The sequence below is a fragment of the Xylaria bambusicola genome (genome assembly GCF_022495145.1).
Source record: "Xylaria bambusicola strain CBS 139988 unplaced genomic scaffold F5B22scaffold_40, whole genome shotgun sequence".
In the NCBI taxonomy this organism is placed as follows: Eukaryota; Fungi; Ascomycota; class Sordariomycetes; order Xylariales; family Xylariaceae; genus Xylaria; species Xylaria bambusicola.
In genome coordinates this window covers 24,669-38,685 of record NW_025953593.1, presented here as the reverse complement: position 1 = coordinate 38,685, position 14,017 = coordinate 24,669, and the positions used below count along the sequence as shown (strand labels likewise).

General features: G+C 49.0%; 4 protein-coding genes across 4 annotated transcripts; 2 read left to right on the top strand and 2 right to left on the bottom strand.

Annotated features, from left to right (window-relative positions):
• The first annotated feature begins 865 nt into the window (after positions 1-865).
• Positions 866-2,402, top strand: F5B22DRAFT_357773 (uncharacterized protein). The gene is made up of 2 exons (XM_047971034.1): positions 866-1,125; positions 1,200-2,402. The coding sequence occupies exons 1-2, from the start codon at positions 959-961 to the stop codon at positions 1,738-1,740; spliced, it is 708 nt and encodes a 235-aa protein (XP_047828226.1). The 5' UTR covers positions 866-958; the 3' UTR covers positions 1,741-2,402.
• A 2,609-nt stretch (positions 2,403-5,011) lies between these two features.
• On the bottom strand, positions 5,012-6,679 carry F5B22DRAFT_357782 (uncharacterized protein). Its single transcript, XM_047971035.1, has 2 exons — positions 5,712-6,679; positions 5,012-5,655 (listed from the first exon to the last, which is right to left on the bottom strand). Exons 1-2 carry the CDS (start codon positions 6,576-6,578, stop codon positions 5,494-5,496), a joined length of 1,029 nt encoding a protein of 342 aa, XP_047828225.1. The 5' UTR covers positions 6,579-6,679; the 3' UTR covers positions 5,012-5,493.
• Positions 6,680-7,878: 1,199 nt separating this feature from the next.
• Positions 7,879-9,548, top strand: F5B22DRAFT_617264 (RNA polymerase). The gene is made up of 3 exons (XM_047975619.1): positions 7,879-8,162; positions 8,228-8,310; positions 8,382-9,548. The coding sequence occupies exons 1-3, from the start codon at positions 8,064-8,066 to the stop codon at positions 8,905-8,907; spliced, it is 708 nt and encodes a 235-aa protein (XP_047828224.1). The 5' UTR covers positions 7,879-8,063; the 3' UTR covers positions 8,908-9,548.
• A 2,251-nt stretch (positions 9,549-11,799) lies between these two features.
• F5B22DRAFT_357728 (GPCR protein, PTH11-type) lies at positions 11,800-13,787 on the bottom strand. Its single transcript, XM_047971033.1, has 2 exons — positions 13,314-13,787; positions 11,800-13,177 (listed from the first exon to the last, which is right to left on the bottom strand). Exons 1-2 carry the CDS (start codon positions 13,643-13,645, stop codon positions 12,016-12,018), a joined length of 1,494 nt encoding a protein of 497 aa, XP_047828223.1. The 5' UTR covers positions 13,646-13,787; the 3' UTR covers positions 11,800-12,015.
• Between the last annotated feature and the right edge of the window lie 230 nt (positions 13,788-14,017).

Sequence of the window (14,017 nt, the reverse complement as noted above, 5' to 3'; positions counted from 1 at the left end):
TTTAACTCCCGTTCGGACGTGGACAGACCTCTGGTCCTCTGTCGTCCGTCCGCTCTGGTTCTCGCTGGTCCTTGCTGGTCCCTCGGGCTTCGCTGGGCTGTTACACTTGCAACCTCTGCTGATTCTCTTACTCTTGTCAATTGGTCTTCTATTGTGTCTCCCGTCTCTGCACCACCACCACCACCACCACTCGCTCTCTGGCTCTCTCGCTACACTACTACTATTGGTACGACTTTTCTCTTGCAATACTACCAATACCACCATTCTGGCACTCCGCTAGCCTCGACTACCTACTCACTCGTCAGGCATTTAGTCTGGCCAGCCAGTCAGCCAGCTACCTAGTATAGTCCGCTCAGCCAATAAGCCAGTGAGCCAGTGAGCCTGTCAGCCTGTCCTCCCGCGCGCTCCTTTTCCTTTGCCTTCCTCCCTTCTCTCCGATCTTGGCTTGTTCCGTACTGTGTGTCGTGGTTGTCTCGATACCCCACACTCCCATAGAGCCATCGTGCTGTTCGGCTCCCGTGATACCGGCCATATCGGGCCCCAAACCTGCTCTTCCCTCTCCTTATTTGCTGCCCTCTTTTTGCCCTTTCGCCGCATTCGACCGGGCGGTCAACTCTGTTTCCTGCATGACAATCGCGAGCTAGCCACAGACTGAACACCTCTTGTCCAACTCCCCCCTCCTGCCACCACGCGGTTCGCTGCAACGCTCCCACTACTGTCCAGGTAGTGTCTATCTGCTGCTACTGTGTTGTTGCTGGCCTTTCTCTTCATAATACAGGTCAGTCTCCATTCTGCTTACTTCTGATTTTCTTTTCCCCTTCTCGCTCCATGGACCCTTTCGGGTCACCTATGGATACGTGGTAAAAATAGCACATCATAATTCTACTATCCCTTATGTGTACCTTCCTCACACACCGGCCGTCCTCGCCTCCACAGCCTCCGGCTTCACGCCGCTAAGATGTATACTAGGGAGAAACACCGTAAGTCCGTCATTAGGATGGACCCGGATTGTGCTATCTGCCATGCCCCTGCTACTCACTCATGTGATTGCGAGGCTAAGGGGCTTGAGGCTGCAGTCCAGCAAGCAGAGCTCCGGATGATGGAATCAGTTTACACTGAGATACGGTGAGCCATTTCCAGAACACAATCCATATTGGCAGAGCTTTGCCGATTATTACCTTAGGCTAACGACATAGTAGCACTTGGGTTCGGGCACATGCTCAGGACTATATACTCGAGTATTTTCGACTGCTAACAGAGCGGCGGAAGGCTGCGCATAACGATCACGTAGAACGGCTAACAGCCTCTGCTTATCACTATTACCACTCACCTCCTCACCCAAATGAGCTTCAGGCGGCTCAGGCGGCTCTTAAGCGAGGCATCGACGAAGATTGGCAGTCTAGTGTTCAACGGTACCCAGAGGTACTAGAGTATTTTTTTGGCTTAGTCGAGATGAACCTTCCCGCAGAAGACGACCCTGCCGTCAAAGATCCGCCACTAAGTGCAATGAATGGGAGGAAGACGCATAGACGGAGCTCAACCGTAGCCCCAGGGAGTGCACATGAGAGAGCACGTAGTAGAAGGACGCCGCCACCCCCAGCTCTCGAAAGAAGAACGCCTGCTCCCCCCCCCATGCATGTTATCAGCGGGAATCCTATGGCACCCGCCCCGCGGTCAACAAGGCGGCAGGGTGGATTCCGGCCGCCGACGGCGCCACCTCAAAGTTTCTATGGCTACTGAATGGATGACTGAAGACATCCGGTTGAAAAGCACCATTCCAACGTGGAGCACATTATTCATTTTCCGGTTCAGCGGTTTAGTTGAACCTACCAACTTATCCTCACTTGGGGGTTTTCAAAGAATGTTGGACAGCAACTTTTAAGCCTTCATGTTTCAGTTCTCGCGCGACACTACCGCTAAGCTTTTACCATCATATCTCAGATGACAACAGGATGGTATACCACGAGACGACGACTATATGAGTCAACGACCACGTTCTACAATGCATTCAGGAGCTTGCTGAGAGGCAATTTCGGCTTAGGTCCATGATTACTCTGCATAGCGCCGGTATCGTTATCTTTTGGTGCCGTTTTCCCGGGTTCTTTCAATTACTGCCCTAACTTGCAGGGCCCAGAAGGTGAGCCGCTGGATCATGTATCCCACTAGGTCTAGACGGTGATGCGGCTATTTACTACTATTTCGAATTTGGTTACACTCAGATTGCGGTAATGGCGTATGGAGTTTCAAAGCATTAATTCAGACATTGGAGGAACGAAAGAAAGCAAGGCTCATCACAACCAAGTTGTTTCATTTTCGAATATACCAGCCCAGGTGGGGAAGTAATATGCTCTACCTGAAGAGAGATGATCAGAATCAATCGAGGCGTACGGCTGCCGCTGCTAGGGTGTCTGGGGAAGATCCAATACACCTATGTTATGCTTGGCCAGATGAGCTTAAGCTAGGAATGGGTTTGCGCTACTGATCGATATGTTGACACCCACCCTATTGAAGATAGGTATGGTTTATCTCACTGAATTGCAGACAGGGGGAAGAGTATGAAATACGCCTCTGCCCAACTGTTTGTCTACCGGTATCAAGGCTTCGCGGGCCGAACAGTGTAGTAGACGAGAAATAAATTATCAAATTACTCTCCTCCTAGACTTGCTAGCTCGTGAGTCCAAGTGACCTCCGGTCCTCTCAGATGCCCAATGCTCCGATCGTTGGTATTGGAAGAGTATATACTATTGCATAGTATGTAACCCTGCGCTTTGCCTCATGGTGCGTATCATATGGTCTTCACATCTATGACAAACCCACACGTAGCTGGGTCGTAATTCTAACCTCGGCTAGCCATGACTGGAATCTAGTGTGACACAGACAAAGATAGGACAAAGGCGTGAGACCAAGGACTGAAAGAATTTAGAAGTGTTCGACAACGCGTATGTAAGTATGCAAAGTCTAATGAAATAGGAGTAACAGAATATCTACAAACCTATTCATTCCGGTAGTCGACTCCACGTTTCGAATCTCTCTGTCAAGTAATCGGCAAGGGGTAAAAAGAACATGAGCCATGACCTATCTGTCTACTTTGATCATACATACGTACATATGCGCATACGCGTCTTCGCGTGTATGTTAATTTCACTTCCCTGGCTTCGCGATGGAGAAATCGCCGTCTTGGTATCCCGACGAGCTCTGCCCAAGTTGATAGTATGCCCAAGCCCGCCTTACATTGATTTGGACCCGGACGTTGCGAGACGAAGTAGACACTGTATGCAAGTCGCGATTTTTCGGTCTAGCTGTCCCTGCGGATTGGCTGGAGGTAGTGGAACGGCGCCACCACCACCACCACCAGCATCTGACTACGTGCGTGCTCACTTACTCACTCACTCACGTACGTATTTGCTGTATACTCGCTAGCTGGTTATGCGTGTATGTACGTGCGTATGTGAGTCCCGGGCGGGAAACCACTCGTGGCCTCACCCATAAGTCGGGTAGCGGAGAGATTGGCCACGGATGAACGTGAAGAAGACACTGCAATATATACTGCTTACTTAGCCTGCTTGCGTATTCCATCGACTTATCTACCCATTGGATACCGGGCAGACCAAGCGGTGCAGAGCGCAGCAAGCTCTGCACACTTACAGAGTACTATCAGGTGATGGTGATGATGATTGATGGCAATGGTGCCGCAATACGGCTAGCATCACATCATGACTATGGTATTCCTTCCTCACGAGATAGATGAGGTATTGGGCTGAGTAGCTATCTATTATTCAGCTGGATCTATCTTGCCATTCATTCATCTGTCTGCCTCATAATCTATCCTTCATTCCACTTAAGCACGTAAATGCCGTATTCGCAGGCACGCAAGCCCAACACATATAACCTTCTCGGAGACATCCACCATTCATCCATAGACGATGGCTATACCCCTATGTATCAGTCCGCATACTGCCACGAGCAACCAGTACATGAAACGGGCGCCATCGTACTCTTCAAACCTACTACCAACGGCATTTCGCTTGCTGTACCTGAGCTAGATGACGATTACTAAGTAAGCCCTGGATACGTGGACCTACCTATGGTATAAGTAAGTGTGCACATGCCTACCAGCAGTACGTAAGTTGTATCACAGATAAGGCTGGCCCAGACGTATTTCACCACTTAACCTAGATACTAAGACCTAACGGCACGCACCGCTCTCATCGATACATCTCGTGCTCCATATATCACGATACCTACATGCACATACGGTACCTCAGCAGTAGATACATATATATGTGCGCTACAGTGCGTACCTCGGCTCCCAACCTACATACCTACCTATTTCTGTATATAATTACCTACGTGGATACCTAGGTACTCAGATGCATGCAGGTGGGTTAAGGAGAGGTAACATAGTACCAACTCATTCACGCTGCAGAACAGATCACGGGACCGCCTTGGTGTGCGTCGCGAAGATTACAAGCTGTATAATGGGGAACAAGGGGGGGGAGCAAGCATCCATACCATGCCTACACGTATAGTACTTCATGGAAGCATAAGGTAGAGAGGGCGGCAGCGCGGCCCAACCTTGAACCTAACCTTGAACTTCCCCTCCCTCGCCCCGGATTATTACCTCCAATCCCCCGGGTGCCCGAAGATTACTACCTACCTACCACGAAAGGAATGCCCTAGAGTTGAAACACGTGAATTCGCGTTGTTCATGGTCTCCACGTCTCCTCTCTGTCCCTGTCCGCCCCGGTCCACGTCCACGTGTGACGCAAATGGAGGCGGATGTCTTTCGTGGAGCAATACGCTGCAGTAGGTACACCGGAGATTTGCGGAACCGTCCCGCTCGGGAAATTACACATTGCTTAATACCTACATATACCTAGGTAGTTTCGTACGTACCTAGGTAAGTAGATAGCTGAGGGGATGGTATGTACGTAGGTAGGTATTGCTACATTTAGCCACATACAAATTATCGTGTGGTTCTGTATAACCGACTTGACTAGGTCGGTAGGCAGTTGAAAGGGGCATAGCCAATTAGATGGATGGGAATAAGCTGATCACGACGAATCAGATTGAAATGAGATCCTTTTATTTTATTTTGCTGCTGAATCGCTGGGATAGCTATAATGCTTGAGAGGCTCGCTTACACTGCAGCCAGAATATATCAGGAATTGCGGATAGGTGGTAAGAGAAGACATAAACGTTGAGACAATGAAGAGGGGGCTCCCGCGGCAGCGATAATTATATGCAAGAAACACCTAGATCTAATATACTCGACCCTGCATTCGCCGACAACACGCCTTCTGCTTTTGGATCACCAAGCTCATGAGCAACGTGTGCAAAAGCTCTTGGCGAGTGGTGGCTGTCCTACGACATAGTGGCATGAGGAAAGTCTGTCGTTTCGGAGTCGTCTAGTTCTGTGGTAGGTTTCTCCTTAGACTCGTTGCACGACTTCTGATTCGATTTGGGATCGGATTGGGAGGAATGGTCGGATTCCTAATCTTTCTTCTCCTCTAATGAGGCATCCTTGAGATCCGACGTGACAGCCTCAACTTTAGTACTGGGCTTGTCTTCGTTAGCACCGTTGGTAGCTCCAGCGGCCTCTGTGGCTTCTTCAGCTTCCAGTTTCTCAATCTCCTTCTTCGCCTTCTCAATGTTCTAGAGATAGTTAGCAAGGGTATAGCGAATAAGGAATATGACCTGGGTAAGCCTACTCGTTGCGTCTCAGCTTGTTGATCAGCCTTCCAGTGGTCTACCTTCGCCTTGACCTTCTCGATGACAGCTGGAACATCAGCAGCGTTCATGGGGGGATCAATGCCCAAGAAACTGCAGTCGTCGATAACTGAAGGTGGGCAGTTGAAGCCACTCTTTTCAGTAGCAGCTGACTTTTTGCCTCCCTTCTTTCCTTTCTTGATGGGGGCAAATAGTTCTTCATCGCGGTCTTCCTTTCGAGCCAGCTTAGTGCCTTTCAAACCAGAATCGTCGACCTTGCGTGAAGCCTGAGCAGTTAAACCACTGTTGGCTAGAAGGGGGCCCTTTTCGGCAGAAAAAGCTGACGGATCAAAGAAGTGGAGCAAGCTATTGGCACGACGAATCTCTTCAAGGTAAGCTGGGTCGCTGGCCTCCTGGAGCATCTTCTGGGCGCGTTCTTTCTTCTTCTCCATTTCAAAGCGCTCCCGCTCAGCCTTTTGACGCTCACGGACCTTCTGGCGTGCCTCGCGCTCGTATTCGCCATAGGCCTTCTTGGCACCGTAGTATTCGTCCTTCAACTTGCGCACAGCCTGGAATTTCTCCTGTTGTTCGGCTTGTAGTTTGCTTCGTTCATCACGCAAAGAATTGAGGTTCTTAAACGCCTCATCTTGTTCGGCCTTGATAGAATCGAGTTCGGCCTGGATTTTGGAGTAACGCTCGCTGAGGGCACGAGATTCGGGGTCATCCATGCTATCCTTGATCTCTTTGATCTTGGCCTTTAATTCATCGATGCCTTTCTGAGAAGTATCGAATTGGGCGAAGTTCTTGCGTTGCTTGCGCAGGTTGGAAATCTCAGTCAAGGCCTTCTTCTCGTCGACGAGTTTCATCATGCCGCTGTTCACTTCCTTGTCAAGAGCTTCGATTTTGCGATCAATTTCCTCAACATTCTTGAAAGCGACCTTACCGCGGGCACTCTTTTGTTCGGCAATGCGGGATCGCAACTGTTCATCAAGGCGCTTAATCTGATCGAGCTTGGAGTTGCGAGAAGTTTTGCCAGCCCCTTGCTTATTGCGGATCTCATTCGCCTCTGCGATTAATTCCTGGCGGCGCTTCTGCGTGGGCGTCGGAGCATCCTTGTTCTTGTTGGGGGTAGCGAGATCAACCTTGGCCTTGATAGCGTTCTACAAGCAAATTTGTAAGTATTTAACAACAGGTGGTAGAAAAGCCAGGCACCAATGCCCGGGCCCGGGCCTAGGCCTGAGCCTAAACAATACAATACAATACAACGTACATATTTGGCCATTGAGTCCTGATATTCCTTTTCGGCCTTGGCCAGTTGCTCGTTGAAGAGTTCGGCATTGGGCCTCTGGGGTTTCTCGAACTTCTTGTCTGTCGTCGCGGGGGCGGCGGTAGCGGTGTCGGCCATGTTGGGAGGACGAGGCGTTGACAATTGGGTAGACGGAGAGGCGGACAAGATATGATATACTACTAGATACCTGAGGAGGCGAGAGGGAAAAGGATGACACCCAGGTTGACTGTGGGCTGCGCTCTACACACCACTTATGGCTGATATACCTGGGAAGGGAAGAGCGCAAGGAAAGAGGGAGGACAAGGCGAGACAAGACAGAATGATCGGCGGCAGCCCGAGGAAAGGCAGGAAGGCCAGATCTCAGGGTCCAGGAGGCTATCGATTATACTAATGCTAATATTCTTCACCCGACCAAGGTTTTTGGCTCAGCAGATGGAATTTTTATGGCGGTCCTTGGCACAAAATTGGGGTGCAGCAACCATCAAACGAGCCACTGTACCTGGCCAGTACTACATATGTACATACAGAAGGCATGTACCGGTGTACCTGGGCCCACGGGTCAGTCCACTGAACCCCAATTCACCAACAGTACCTTAGGTAGTACCTCTACTTGAGTAGGTAGGAACCAAGCAGAGCGTTGAAAATGTACAGTACACAAGTAAAGAGGTACAGGCGTTGAGGCCAGGTGCGGGATAATGTGCGGGATAAGGTTCGGCCCACCCAAACCGCGAGCGCCCTGACCAGAACTGCTGCTGCTGTTGTAGGTTGTAGGTACTCGCTCGGTACTGTAGGTACCTAGAGGTACATGTAAGTAGGTGTAGTGAAGTGGAGAACCCCAGCAGCCGCGACGACCCCCCTGCAAAGCTGCTGGAATTTTTTAGACCGTGCAAAGCAAGGCTGAGTGAAGGTGGAACAAGTCTTTTTTGGTCATTGTCGCTGCTCGTAACCTCCCGTTCTTTCTTCTCTGTACGCATATCCCCTCGACCCTGAATTGATCAGATTTCCCCGCATAGTCGCGACTTATCCAAGAATATTCCGCCCTGAGGACTCGAAACCCGGTGCCAACATGGCCGACGCAGAGCAGTTGAACTCGGAGGCGAACGAGAGGAACATAGTGAAGGCCTGGCGCGCATGGAGAACCGCCCACGAAATGGTGCAAGACCGAGTATGTCGAATTCAGCTCGAAGCACTGAACCAATACAGGAATGGTAGAGATGCTGATAGACCCAGGGCTACGAACTAGCGGAAGAAGAGGTTAAGATTTCTCTCGATGCATTCAGAACACAATACACTAGCGTAGATGGCACCGTCGCGTACGTATTTCCTCGAGGCATCTATTCGCCAACTAGGTCTCGGCGACTTGACTGACTAGGGCTGTCTACAGGCGCGAGAGAATGAAGTTTTCTGCCCGGCCAAGCCCCGAGATGCTTAAGAAGTTCACTCCTCCAGCGACGCCCAATAACCCCGAACCGCAACCAGATGTAGGCACTATCTGGGTGGAATTCAACGACGACACCAGTGTTGGCGCTGAAGCCATGCGCAAATTCGCCAAGTTCTGCTCGCACGAGCACTACAGGACTGGCATGATGATTCTGAGTGGTAACGTCTCGTCTGCCGCCAAGAAGGAGATCCCCAAATTCGCCCAGTGGACTAGCATCGAGTGGTTCCTTGAGGAAGACCTGCTCATCAACATTACCCACCACGAGCTTGTGCCCCGTCACGTCATTCTAAGCCGAGAAGAGAAGACAGCGTTGCTCAAGCGATACCGCCTAAAGGAGACTCAGCTGCCCCGTATCCTCCAGCGTGATCCAGTTGCCAAATACTTTGGTATGAGACGCGGTCAAGTCGTCAAGATTATCCGCGACAGTGAAACGGCCGGACGTTACGCTAGTTACCGATTATGTGTATAAGAGAGAGCGGGAAATACCCTAGAGCTGAAGGAACGATGGTGGAAGTGAAAAGCATTTGCAGAGTACGGCGTCTTACGCGGATGACTATGGATATTTCGACGGTACGGTGGCGTTTATTTGGCATGTTAAGCTCGGAACGGCTTCTTTGCTGGCTTTTAACCCTGATGAAGCCTTCTCGATATAACTTTGTGTGTTTAATTCCAATAATCATGTACTTGGGACTTCCTGCTCAAATATCCGCTTGGCCATTATTGTTTGTGCAGCCAAAGTTGTGAAACATTTGAAGCGGCCGGCAACACTTTCTATCGCGTTGGAACTGATCACAGCGAAAAGTAGCCAGGAGATCGTTCATTCCACTACCTTAACTCGCGTGCATAAGTGGTACTATGATAAACCATAGTTGTGAATATGTAGACGGTCCCGTAAACGGTCGCTCTACAGTTCTAACTACGGGGAGCCTGCAGCGTGTCCACTCTTGCAAGACATAATTTGGTCGCCTCCGTGAAGAAAACCGTAGTATATGACAGGCGAGACAGGTAAACTCAGCAAAGTGTTGAAATCAAGATTCCGATTCAGAGCTGGCTATCTGATACTCATGTAGTGCCTGGGATATACTCGGGCCTTATAGTATTACATATACCTCATTCATACTCTACGTACATTCCAGCCTCTTGAGCGGGTTTTCACACGATGACTCTTGTTCCTAACACTATTATGTCGTCGACGGGAGTCAACGTGGCTCGAAGGCATGAGGTTTCTAACCTCTACTACAGCTGTAATCGAGACATCGCCTTTCAAACAAACGATCTACACAATTTGACAAGCAAGCAAACAGGCGCTATAGTTGCCTGCTACACTAGTATTTAGAGTTTCTCGTCACCGTAGCTGAGTAGATAGGGTCTTTGAAGGTATGCCTACGCTCATCTCATCGCGACCATACACCTGGCGGACTATGTTTAGAGGAGTAAGCAAAGATTGTACTTACACACAACTCATGCCTACTATATGAGCCACTTGATACAATTCACATATGCTATCATGTCATGATAGCGACGTCGACCTCTGCGGTGGTATGAACATCTACCATGACATGCACCCTGCACACTATTAGTTCGTCAGAGTAGCGCGAACTACTATGTCAAGATGCCTATATGATGAGACATTCTCGACACAATGACATACCGAACATTGGAATTAAGAAACCTTTCGATCGTTAAGATTCGTATAAAGAGATATGTGCGTATATGTGATATCTGAGCATCTAGGACAAACTATTATTGGAACCTAAGGTCCGGTACCAACATTATGCGATGCGGGTTCGATCCCAGCTCCTATCTGTAGGAAAACCGCCTCAGATGTGTCTCGGACCACATAATGGGAAGGAATATGTCACTAACGGAGATGCGATTAGGTGCTTGAACAAAGGAGCAGGAGCAAAACAAGAAGATAAGCCAGTGTTTGGTAAGTAATTTCAGACACAGGCACACTTGATTTCTGCTGCTTCGGCAGACGGTGTTATGTTGATCTATCTAATCGAGATATTAAAAGAACAGGCCAACATGCACCTCGTTTCTTGGACCTAATTACGTAGCCCCCTGACTGTATTTGGCAGTCACATAGTGGAAATTGATTGATCGATCCTTCGGGAATGTGTATGCACCCTGTGGCAAAAATCATCGGTGTCTAGAATTACAAGTCTCTAAGGATCTGATCCAGCACACTAGACATAGAGCAATTGACGATATCTGTCTACTTATGCGTGCCGTAGCACACCGTCCTCCTTTACTGCACTAAAGGATCTAATTCGCCGGTATTTAATTGAGGCAAAGCGCAAGAAAAGTAAAAGAAAGCAAGAAGGAAGGACGAGAAAAGTATGAAATGGCTGCTATCACCGCTGACAAAGTAACATGACACGCGTGGCACACAGGCACTAGCCCACCACCTCCGTCCCGGATGTACGGTTTTACTTGCGAATCAGATAACCGGCATGCTGACACAGATACAGATACGAACTAAATATATCACACTGCCATACAATAAGGATTGGTGACTTGTACTAGACTGTAGGACATGGAGAGGAATGATAGAACGAAGCTGATGCTAGCCGGTTTATATCTTGTGTGAAGCCATTTTGGTAAACCGCTTCAAGTGTCTATCAAGCATTAACGAGTCTAAGTAAGCAAAATAGATCCTATCTCGACGGAAGATTACTTGGCAGCTCACTTATCTAGCACTAATTAAGGCCCAGGCACCATAGAACGGCTAGACAAGATAGACGCGTCCAGAACTCAAATAGTGTATTTTGATAAGACTTACGAAGAGTGAATTAGAATTTACCAACACAGATAAGTGTCTGAAGAAGTCTTTTTTCTATTTCATGGCTAATTCTGAACGTTATCAGTCAGTCATACAGCTACCAAGCTATCTAATTAGTCGACCGCCAGCCTTCACGTTTCCGCAGCGCCATCCGCAATATAGAAACAAGAAGTACCAGTTGGGGGTATCTATAAATCCAGTAGAAAAAAAAATGTCGCACCATATCGACGACAAGGTCTAAGCAGCCGAGCAAGGGTGTGAGGAGCGATATAAATAAAGAGGTGAGGAAAACGATGTGCGGTGTTGCGTCAGCATCTCGTTTAGTACTCTTTCCAAAACCGTTCTTACTCTCTCTCACCATCCATGAACCAACTCTCCGCTGTATTCCAATGACTTGCCTGTCCTGAAACCCCGTAGACCCTTGCCAAAGAGGAATCCCGAAATACCTCTCTTTAGGTTATTCGCTGCCAATGTCCTGAACCCGGTAACCGTTGACGCCGTTGCGATTTCGTCTCTAAAGACAACTCCGATGAGACCCATTCCCAGTACAAAGACCAAATAATCCAGTGCATGAAGCCCGATACCCGAGCTAAGTTTTTTGGCCCACAATGAAGATAAGATGTATGAAACTTGTGTTACAATTCACAGTAGATTTCGCCATAAAATTCGTAATCTCATGAGACCAGAGACCAGTTGTCGAGGTCCGATGGCGGCAGTGACAAAATTATAGAAGTAGTGTCGTAAGGTAGTAAATAAATCAGCCAAGCGGCAGGGGAGGATGAAATTTTCGTGTTATCTGAGTAAGCCACCAGCGTCGACTAGAATCGGACCACCACGATATTCGTCCATTTCATAAGCCGGCTCGTGGGGGTGTTGTGGAATAGGCTGTAGCTCGCCTCCACTAGGTGTCCTGGTACGTCTCGGCTGAAACGGGTGGAAGAGACCACCCAAGTCCTGCAAAAGGGTTTGCGAGCCTCGTCGAAAACCAGAACCACTCGCTATCATAGTCGGTGATGGAGTTGTACGGTACGGCGAAAGTGGATCCTGACTGGAATTGAAACTGTTGCGAGTGCTCCGTAGAGTCGTGTCGCTCGTCTCTGAGTCTAATAAACCTCCTACATCCAGAAACGAGACCCGTCTTGGAGTATTAGTTGAGTTGCTCTGGCCAGATGACGTCATTTGATCTTGTTGTTGAATAGCGTTTTCTCTTCGCCCACTCATTGTCTCTGGTTGGACGAATTGCCAATCATTCATACTAGCCATCGGTGCAGGCCCTAACCTTGAAATCGGTTCCTCTTCATCACGGTACCTCGAGGTCACACCCAACCCTACGTCTCGGACCAAGTCTTCATCACTGCCCCAATGCCTGTGGATCGTGGGACGCCTCGAGGGTGTTCGTTCCAGTGAATCACCAGCAACAGAATCGGCTCTGTATTTGATCTTCTTGGTGCCTCTATCACGGACAAACGAGCCAAGCACCAATGCGTTCGCCGCTGTGGTTGCAAAAAGTAATTCAACAGAAGCAACAAGGGACCGCGTTTGTTGGCTGCCATGGGTACGGAAAACGTAGATGACTCGATAGATAGTGGTGGCAACCGGACCTAAACTCAGTGTAAATAACAAGGTGAGTTGAAACTTCTTTTTTGGACCCATAGAGCTGGTCAAGATGATGGGCACGGGCAAGATGACTAAGAAAAGGTCGGTCATGATGTTAGAGGTGGCCATAGTAATGAGCTGGACGTAGCCTTGACGGCATTGACCACCGGGATCAGGTAGAACCTGATAGTAGTGATTGAAAGGCCGGCATTCAGTCAGAATTGCAGCAAGGATAGCTATGAACGTCAACGCTAATAAACCACGCATGATATTCAGTGCGATATCATGGGACCGTCTCCAAAATGTGGCCGAGGTGCGTTTAAAGAAATCGAGGATGGCAAGCTTGAGAATCCAGAGCCTTGAGTCGCACTATGTTAGCTTCAAAGGCATTTTGAAGATATCTTTAAAAAAAAAATCGCACTATGATGATGGTTTGAAAGATTACGGGAGGGTTACATGAGGTATTGTATAAACAAGGGAACCATAGAACTTACGTTGCCGTATACAATATGCGACTGGCTATGACAAGCCCACTCGCGATAGACTTGTGTCTTTTCTCTGTTTCGGTCAATGGCCAGGTAAACTCGGCGTTGTTAGTACCCCAGAGCAACACGAGGTGGACAAGCCCCATGCGAATGAAAAGAGGAATGACAGCATAAGTGACCGTTCTATCCTCCCGAAAAAGCTTCTCGGACCGGATAAAACGACCAGCAACGCGTAAGAGGATGATGGTGGCACAGAAGAGAGTGATCCACCAGCAGACGAGGAGCGTGGGCTTGTCGTCGTCGGCATTGTGCAGGGGCGGCGGCGACGAATACAACGACATGGTGTCTTATGGTCAAAAATGGCCACGCCCGTCAACCTCCGTAGAGGGGACGAGCGGGGGTACGCAGTCGTCCCTGGCGGCTAGCAGATCCAAGATGAATCCTTGTGATGGTTTATAGGTGAGAGGAGCACCGCTACCTGCCGCACCATCCAATCTCTAGAAGCCCAATTGCAGCGCAGTAAGTCGATAAGTCAATAGAAGAGGATATAGCACTTCGGTCTCGAGTATGCGCGGAAATCCGACTGCACGAAGAGTCCACAATATTGCGACAACAAGAGCAATTATTATAAAAGCCTTCGGTTAATAGCTCGTGGTCCGGTACCAGGAACGGCAGCGTTAAGTCTGTCTGATGCATATGCACGTATACTATCG

Bases quoted from the DNA above. Each gene is read 5' to 3' on its own strand.
- F5B22DRAFT_357773 (XM_047971034.1), top strand. From the start codon at position 959: ATGTATACTAGGGAGAAACACCGTAAGTCCGTCATTAGGATGGACCCG. The intron at 1,126-1,199 runs GTGAGCCATTTC...ACGACATAGTAG, and splicing joins TCAGTTTACACTGAGATACG to CACTTGGGTTCGGGCACATG.
- F5B22DRAFT_617264 (XM_047975619.1), top strand. From the start codon at position 8,064: ATGGCCGACGCAGAGCAGTTGAACTCGGAGGCGAACGAGAGGAACATA. The intron at 8,163-8,227 runs GTATGTCGAATT...TGATAGACCCAG, and splicing joins ACGAAATGGTGCAAGACCGA to GGCTACGAACTAGCGGAAGA. The intron at 8,311-8,381 runs GTACGTATTTCC...GGCTGTCTACAG, and splicing joins AGCGTAGATGGCACCGTCGC to GCGCGAGAGAATGAAGTTTT.
- F5B22DRAFT_357782 (XM_047971035.1), bottom strand. From the start codon at position 6,578: ATGATGAAACTCGTCGACGAGAAGAAGGCCTTGACTGAGATTTCCAAC. The intron at 5,656-5,711 runs GTAGGCTTACCC...AACTATCTCTAG, and splicing joins AACAAGCTGAGACGCAACGA to AACATTGAGAAGGCGAAGAA.
- F5B22DRAFT_357728 (XM_047971033.1), bottom strand. From the start codon at position 13,645: ATGTCGTTGTATTCGTCGCCGCCGCCCCTGCACAATGCCGACGACGAC. The intron at 13,178-13,313 runs GTAAGTTCTATG...GTGCGACTCAAG, and splicing joins CGCATATTGTATACGGCAAC to GCTCTGGATTCTCAAGCTTG.